General features: G+C 47.0%; 1 protein-coding gene across 1 annotated transcript; it reads left to right on the forward strand.

Annotated features, from left to right (window-relative positions):
* The first annotated feature begins 1,136 nt into the window (after nt 1-1,136).
* Nucleotides 1,137-8,675, forward strand: LOC115327261 (nicotinamide N-methyltransferase). The gene is made up of 5 exons (XM_042292802.1): nt 1,137-1,203; nt 1,564-1,639; nt 1,855-2,015; nt 5,849-6,056; nt 8,249-8,675. The coding sequence occupies exons 1-5, from the start codon at nt 1,137-1,139 to the stop codon at nt 8,673-8,675; spliced, it is 939 nt and encodes a 312-aa protein (XP_042148736.1).
* The last annotated feature ends 411 nt before the right edge of the window (nt 8,676-9,086 follow it).

Raw genomic sequence — 9,086 nt, forward strand, 5'->3', positions numbered from 1 at the left:
TCTTTCTTAGAGTGTACAGGCACGCTCGGAATACACACGAAAGCAACCTTGGCAACCTTGCAACCACACGAGCAGCGGCGTACCAACTTGTTCTTTAGTAGGGGGGGGGGAGGCAAACCAGACCCCCCCCCCCCCCCCCCCACTAAAGTGACCTAGAGTAGGGCTAGTGAGATCCGGCACCGACGCGCGCCATGCATTGCTGTGAAGCGGCGAGCGTGGAAAGGTCCCGAATGTACGCTGCGGGGCTACGGAAGCATGGGCTACAGGATCCCAGCGTTTCGAAGGCCTTCAGTGAGCAGGTTTGGCTCAGCGGTTTGGAAGCGCCAACTGCCCTATTGAAAATTCTCATTTGTATGAGAAATTTCCGTGTCCAGTAAACACACATGAATCATACAAATATATAAGAACATACAAGAACCGTATAATAACCATATCAGAACTATATGAGAACTATATAAGATATATGAGAACATACAAGCACCATATTAGAAACTAGTGGGAAGTTTTTTATAAGTTTCTTATGGGGCTCTTATATATCTTATATAATTCTTATATAGTTCTCATATAATACTTATATGATTCTTACATGTTCTTCTATGTTCTTATATATCTTGTATGATTCATATATGGTTTTTGGACACAAGAAATTTCTTATACAAATGTGTTTTTTTTTACTAGGGTGGCTCCCCTGGAGATCGTTTTTTTCGGTCGCTTATGTCGATTGAAGTGCAATCGCGATTCGATTGCTAGGACAAGAACAACGACGACAACGCCAGCAGCATAACAAATGCTACGCGATGCATGCACTACTACAACCCGTGGTTTAGTGGCGCCTTCTTGCGCCGTCGACGCGATGTGCGACAGGCGTGAGCCCATGCTGAGCTCCTCTAGTTCACTTTACCACCTAAAACATAGAAGCAGCCTGGGGGTCTGTGAGAGCCTTCGCTCGAAGCACCTGAGTACACTCGGCGAGCTCATCGTCTCTGGGGGTCTTTTGCTTTGCCGGGAAACAAAACAAGCAGGCACATCTCGTGTGCACGCGACCGGTCATACTGCCGGTACTCACATCTCACTTCGGAAAGTGGCATTCTGCCGTCATTAGTTACCACTCCATGTATCCGTTTGATTCTGAGCCAATGAAGTTGATAGCTACGATACAGACAGGTGATAAAGTTCTGCAGCTGGTGCAAAAAGTAACAAAAAGTGAAGTTGCGTTGTGACTGTAGCCCAGCAATGCCGCCACAAATAAATGTACAGTGTATACTCTATCTTAACATAGAAGGGCCATCACAATAGACTTTCGCTACATGTACGGACGACTAAAGTCGCTTGATACTTCTTTTACAGGTTACCGCAACCAATACTAATGACAAAGCACATTGCGCTGGAACAAAATGGCCTCATTCAGTTCAGACCTGTGCTGTTCGCCGCCATTCGCTTCCTAAAACATGCACCGTCACGCAGTTGGCGCTTCAATAAATGCCGCCACTTGTAGAAAGCTTTTTTCTGGGTACTTTACGAGCGACGCCTTCACTCGATATGATGTGTTCTTAATCTTTGCAGTGTTACGTCGAAGTAAGCTCTGCACACTCACCTTGGCTTCACTGCGTGGAGGGAAAGAGGGGTGTGGCAAGATAAGGTGCGTACTTGAGTTCTTCACCGTACTTTCAATGGGCGGAACGTGAAAGAGAAGAGTTCGAAATAAGGACTTAACGCAGATGTCTGATTGCCTCTCCCTCTTAATATTTTGACGAGCCTTACACGAAAAATATGCTTTTAACTTGCCAATTCGGACAAAGATATTTTTGCACAGCAGCAGGGGACTAAACTACCTAAGTGCCTGTTCGCTTTCAGGGGTTCCAGTTCGAACACTTTGGGAAGCGTGGAAACACAAACCCTGAGAGCTGCGTACAAAGAACAATTTCTGCCACGCACTTATGTGGACACATATGGTGACTTTACTGGGGAAGCATATGTTTCTGGAATAAAAAAAATTGTTGGCATTTTTCAATCAGGTAAGTTAAAGTTAGCGTTCCGAATATAAAGTTGTTTGTGTTCCAGAGTTGTATACTACCGAGATTACTGAACGACGAACATGTACAGGGTGTCACAAAAAAAATTTACACGGTCTTTTTTACCGCAAAAATAAACTAGGCATCGCCGAAAGCTCATTCTCCGCCCAAAAGTAGAGCTAGAGGTTACAACCAGATGCCAAAGTTTCAGCCCGATCCGATAACTTAATCAAACGTGATAAGTTATTTTCTGAAAAGTTCAATGGGAAAACGGAGCCCATTTTTGCCTGTTTTCGGTTTCTGGTGCCATAGACCCCCATGTGTTTGAAAGTTCCGTCGGCCGCCATATTTCCATTGAAATTTTGACCTGACTTCAGCGCGTCACCGCGCTTTACACGCGGTACGGGCACCTAAGAGCGCAGCTCTTAGGTGCCCGTACCGGCTTGAGTGGCGTAGCCGTCGGTGTAACCGCACCGTGCATTATGGGAAATGTCCCATAATGCACTGCGCGGGGAGGAGGAGGAGGGGAGGACGAGAGCGAGGAGGAGGAGCGGAGGAAAGGGAGGAGGAGAGGAGGAGTAGCAAGGAGGACGAAGAGGAGGGAGGAAAGGTATACCCTACCCTCAGTACCTTTCCCTCCTCCTCCTCAACAACACAACATGCAGTAGCGTAGATGTGTTTTGATAGAAACTTATTAGTAAACGCCCAATTCGGCAATTAAAACTTATAAATATTTTGAAGGCGAGTACGTAGAAACAAATCTCTCTTCGAATGCTAAAACCTCTGAGTTACGAAACTTTGCACCAGTGTGCCTAGAGTTGGGTGTGAATCCACCTTCTTGCTCTGGGTCACGTGGTTTATGACTCGCCTCCGAGCACCGCAAGCGTCTCCCCCGCTATGGTGCCTGGAAAGCGTATTCGACTGCCGTGTTTAGCATAACATATGCTGCCCATACATCAGAAGTGGTCCCACAGTGGCAACAAATGACGTCACAGAAGCAAAAGTGTCATGCTGTAGCATATTGCGATCCTGGCGGCTAGTTGTAGAAATGCTAACGAGCAGCTGCGACTAGCACAAGCAAACACGAGTGTCGCCGTCGTCACGGCGTCCCAGGCGTCTCAACATTCGGCTGCTGTTGCTTCCGTGGACTGTCACAATGCAGAGCGATGTGCAGCAGAACAGGCGTCTGCCACATCTACCACCTCTGCTGGGACACCGCCAGGATCGTGACCGGCGACACCATGACACTTCTATGACGTCATCAGGCAGAAATCGAGGGACCACTTTCTTGGACGCGGTAAACACACCTGTCGGAGACGCGTTCCATGCACCTTCCCCCCGCTACTTCCGCCAACCTCCTCGCCACGCAACAACTAGCGGGGTTAGTGTCGTGATGTAGGCGAGTTGGTTCATGGTAACGGAAATAAACAGCGCGCACAAAATACACAAGGACGAAAGGAAGGTGCGCACGACACAAGCGCTGAACTCACAACTAAACATTTATTGAAAAAAAAAACACCAACGAAGTAAACCGCACTATCGCTTCAGCACGTTTCAAACTAGGCAATTTCTTTGTTGTGAAGAAAAACCGATGTTTGGCTGACGCATGCATCTTGCCCCTCGTTTGTTATTGCATACGCTTCCAATAATTCCCTGGTAGTTTTATCTGTGCCCCTCCCGATGATGGTGATGTCATTGAAATTAAAATATTATTAAATGTTTAGTTGTGAGTCCAGCGCTTGTGTCGTTCGCACCTTTCTTCCGTCCTTGTGTACATTTTGCGCGCTGTTTATTTCCGTTAACTAGCGGGGACGGTAATATTAGCGGTCTCTGCAGAAAATGAACGCTATGGAATTGCAAAAGCTCCTCATGAAACGTGTCGTTTCCTTCTTCAAATCAAGGCTAACTTGCCTAAAATAATATTAGCGTTGTGTCGTTGCCTCCTTTATCCTCACAAAGCCAGGCAGTTCGGCGACGTAGCCATAGAGTGCCCGGTCGCAGATTTGGAGCGCGGGGATCTGGCAGCATAGAGCATCAAAGAGCCAATTCTCGGGGAACCTTGACGTCAGCGCATAGCGTTTGCAGCGGCGAGGACCCGAAACACACTTGGGCGCTCGGCAGAAGTGTGTTGCGGCGTCTCCCCATAACGGAGCGCGGCTCTCTTCTCGTCCGGTGTCTGCCGCTCCACCTTTTATAAGGGAGGCTATGGTTGTGTGGATGTTTATACTGGCTGAAGTTAGGCAGAACGAACGGGTACCGGGTGTCTCAGCTGCCGATGAGAAATTTACCAGCGGCCGTGCATCACTACGTGCACCACGCAGTTGTGATGCACGGCCACACGCTCGCACGATGCACATCCAGATCGAAACGGGAAGAGGTGGGGGACTGAATCAGGATCTCTGGGCTCTTCAGCGCGCGCTTTTGCACCACCTGTTCCGAGCTAAAGTCGCCGTATATTGCCAAAGTATTGCACTCGAAAGCGTCCACCGCTAGACTGTTAAATTATAGCTTTGATCGGCCATTTTGGCGCGGAAACATATACATTGGAAGAGGACTCAGGCTAACAAACATAAATTTGCACACCGGTGCGAGTTTCTGCAATGTTGCAAGGTCCCAGGTGCATGCTAACCCCCGTCTCCCGAGCGGACGCACCGCGATTGACCATTGACCATGTTAAGGCGCGCCCAGGTCGAGACGCGCTACTTGAAATCACAGGTGCGACATGGTTGTGTAAAAACAATATTGATTGCGCCGCAAAGCCTTCTAACACAAATAGTTTTGAAGACATCACGCTCCTGTAGTTTTGTACGAATCTCCAATAAGATTTCCTTCAAAAATAGCTTTTTTATTTGTTTTTACGGAAAAACATGCTTTCTAAAAACTCAATTTGACTACAGTGAGAAACAAAACAAAAATTAAGCCGCCATATTTTCGTTTCGAGCCTGGGCGTTTCGGTACTCTGGGAACGTTCAATGACTCTATGTGCGCCAGCCCACTCAATCACGGATGCTCCGTCTCTATCACCAGTCAAGTCACTAAATCATAGGAAAGTAGCGCCATCGCCTTCGCTGCAGAACAGAAACAGATTTTTAACATACGGACAACCAACCTCGCAAGGTGATTAGCTGATCGGTCTCTTTTGCCATGGAATTCGCTATGTTTGAACCTTAAGATCGTCAAAGCTATTAAAAGATCGTTCCAAACAAGTCGGGCCAAGATCGCGATGGAGCGAAATCGTCCTGAAGGTGTTCCTCGCCAAAGTAAGCGTCTCTGGTGCACTGTTTGCGCTCTGCAGTGAACATATCAGTCATATGCTTATCTACACATATCTCTTATAATTATATTGCTCCTCTTACTTGTTTCGGTGACAGAAAAATTATTTTTCAAAGCCTCTAAGCACCGACACCTTATGTGATGGCGGTGTGTGGATAGCAACATCTCGGTATGCAAGAAACGTCTCTAAAAGTTACCGGTGATTAGCAAAATCAGATGGGCTCACCAAGAACGAAAGGTAAAATAGAAATTGCTTTTTTCATGAAACCGAATGGCTATCATATGGTGAGCTCGGCGCTACATTCCCATGATACAGTGTCTTCAGTCACCAGAAACGTTAGTGTCATGTCTCGGCAGGTCGTAATCTCAGAACGCCTTTTACCTCCCCTATTTATTGGCCTATGTGTTTACTATTCCACCTGGGCATAAGTGGATACATGGGTGCTGAATGCGCAATGCGGCATTTTTCTCAACTGGGTTCTTTTTAAACAAAGGCAAAAAAAAAAGCGGTATATGTATTTCTTGGCAATAAAGCTGGGTCAATATAAAACTCTTCTTTTCAGACCTGATTCAGGGACAGACTTTGTTGGATGTGGGCAGCGGTCCGATGCTTTTGTGCTCGCTCATTGCATCCTGTCGATTCAAGCACATCGTGCTGAGTGACTTAGTCGAAAGCAACAGGCACGAACTGTACAAATGGCTGAACAATCATAAGGATGCGATCGACTGGACCATCCCTGCTGAGCACATTGCTGCCCTCGAAGGCTATGAGTAAGCTTGGGTCTTCTTATTTTTACCGCACCGGTGCGGTGCGGATCAGTCGCGTGTTTATTTCACCTCCCTCCTCCTTGTGGCCGTCCTCTTTCCTCTGTTCCCTTCCTCGTCGTCGTCTTCTTTTATTTCTCAAGCCACTACCTTCGTGGACTTCGGAACTTATCCCTTATTGAACAGTATTGAAAAACGTTTCCAACTGGCGTAGTTTCCGCCGAAGGACGTCGGTGTTGATTAAAGTAACTTGTAGATCGGCTTTTTGTCTTTTAATCTGGTCCTTGTAACCTATAGTCTTGACAAAAAAAATTAATCATAAAACCAACTGCCTTTGTAACTCTCATTTTATACGTCAATCCAGTTTAGAAGTTACATTCTATGTGACCGAGCCTGCAGAGTATTACTCACGCGCCTTCTGCGTTCGCAGGCAACCGTCCGCCCACGCAAACACCTTCAGAATGACGTAGCTTAGCACCTCACGTGATGTCACGATTTCACGGGGCGTATTATAGCAAGGGTTCCGGGTTTATGGGATTTATTTTAAGTCAGATTCGAACGGACTTCTTCGAAATCCTGTTTTCTCCACTGATTCGTTGTTTTTCGGCGCCAATACCCACTATAGACATATTGCGAACCCGAACGATATTAATTCACTCTATCGAAGATCGGGTGTCAGCTCCCACATTTGTTATACCATCTTTAAACACACAACGTCCATATCGATCATCACATACATCATTCTCCATGCTATACTTCCAGCATGACAATTTGTTCGGCAAACAAGCACGATAGAGAATTCGGTCATCTGCGCTTACTCTCGGCACTTGAGTGGCACCCATGTTAATAGCATCGGTGAACTGAAAAAAACAAAAAAAAAACAACAACGGCGCATACCTTTAGAATGCTCTGATTGAAATGACGACGGCAATGCAGGCAGGTTACCTCATTGCACTTCAGTGCCTTCCAGCTTCGCGGATCTATGACCTGATGCTGGGCGCTGTGTGCCCAGCATGAATTCGACTGAATTTTCAGACTTCCGCAGAAAAGGCTGAAAATCGATACGTACTTGAACACGAATCACGAGTATTTCGATGAAAAAAGAAGTTTGCTAAACTGATGCACATCACTTACCGCGGTCCAGGCCGCGATGCCATTGACTCATTCTCCACCCCCTCTCCCTTAAACCGGTTCAAATAAAGGTTTTATACTACTACTACTTATTGACACAAATCTTTCACATCATGATCAACTTCGCTTGTGCGTTGAGCACCTGTTGTTAGCGTCCCGATCGCGAAATCATGTGCTTCGAGATCTGGGACCGCGGGAAGAAGATTCCCGGGAAGGTGAAAGACGGGGAGGCACCCGCCGATCCCCGGAGAAGTTGTCATGTTCGACTAAGGAACCAGAGGCGGAGCGAATCTGTGGAGATCGTGTGCTCCAACTCGGATCTGGTTTAATGATCCCGGCGCGCTCCAAAACAATCAGAAGAAATCGCCTTTAGTGAAGCATTGCCTCGCCTCGCCCCCCTTACGTCAGCAGCCGAAGAGGTCTGGCAGGTGGCAAATCGTAACATTAGGATATTTGAGAATTCCAGATCCTGATAAAGTTCGAGCATAAGCCAAGCGGGACAGCTAAGCAAGCCCAGGTAATATATGATATATGTATATCGCAGTTCCAAGTACAGCTCAAAAAAGCAGCCCTAAACTTCCCAAAACCTGTGTAATTATGTACATTTTTTATTATTGGAGGAGGCAATGTAGTTTGACTGAGTGCACGCGTATGCTCGAGGTCTGAGGCAGAAGGCGGCTCGGTGAAAGAAACTGGCTCAGCACCGGTAGTCCACCCCGTGGGGGCACAAACCAAGCTTGCCGCTGACCCGACACCAATACACCAAGCCCTTTTTTCGAGAACTAGACGCTTGCGATCTCCAAAACTGTGACAAATTGTAAATCGTACCTTACTGAATAAGTGAAGGATTCGCGGTGTACACAATAGCGCGAGAGTGCCTCATACGATCCTTAAATATTTTTTCATTATTACAACTTTTCACTTATTGTGATCGCCCTATAATTTCGATTCCCTTTTCCATTTATACCATCACACCCTGTTATAACTAGGATTTCTCTGCACGTATCTGTATACAGTGTCAGCCATCATAGCAACATTGACCACCACTTTGTCGTTCTCTTTTACAGAGACGTCAAGAAGGGGGCGTCGGAAATAATGGAGCGCACACGCTCCGCCATTCGCAAGGTGGTCCCCTGCGACGTCCTGAAGCCCGGAGTGCTCCCCGAGGAACACAAGGAAACCTTCGACGTCGTTCTTTCCTCCGGATGCCTGGACGCGGTCGCAGCAGACCACGAATCCTTCCGAATGGTGGTCTGCAATGTGGGAACACTCGTGAAACCTGGCGGTCTCCTTGTCATTATGGGCGCGGGAGGTGTGAAACACTACACCGTAGGAGCAGCTGATTTTGCTTACTCAAACCTCACCGAAAATGTACTAAAACAAGCGATTGGAGACGCCGGATTTCGGCTAAAACTATACAGGTCTACAAAATTCGAGTTCGCTTTGCAAACTTCGGACCTGTTTAAGTTTATCCTGGTGGCCCGTAGAGCCTAATTCGGCAAATGGAACTGTGCTTCCCTGCAAACGAGATTGTTTACTTTGCCCGGTCCTGCTCTCTTGCCTGCAACATGCGTAGCTGCTCAAATAAAAACTTCATAATTCCAGGTGTACATTTTCTTTTACATTCCTATCGAAACTGCCGGCATTGTGTGGTCCGCGCAGGGTCTGATAGGCTCGTCCAACATAACGATAATTTCAGTTTTGACGTACGTAGGGGACCGAAATATTGCTGCGAGGTTTCTTTTATTACCCGCAAATTCGTTCATCTTCCTGACGTTTACCATTGAAGGGTCAAAAACTCCCTTGCACGCCCAAGGCTGCCAACAAGAACAGCACGAGAGAGCGAGGGAACACTAATGGTGAAAACCTGGAAGAAATCACTGAAACTTTGGTTTGGGCTAGTTG

The sequence above is a fragment of the Ixodes scapularis genome, unplaced genomic scaffold (genome assembly GCF_016920785.2).
Source record: "Ixodes scapularis isolate PalLabHiFi unplaced genomic scaffold, ASM1692078v2 PGA_scaffold3__209_contigs__length_174095766, whole genome shotgun sequence".
Taxonomy (NCBI): domain Eukaryota; kingdom Metazoa; phylum Arthropoda; class Arachnida; order Ixodida; family Ixodidae; genus Ixodes; species Ixodes scapularis.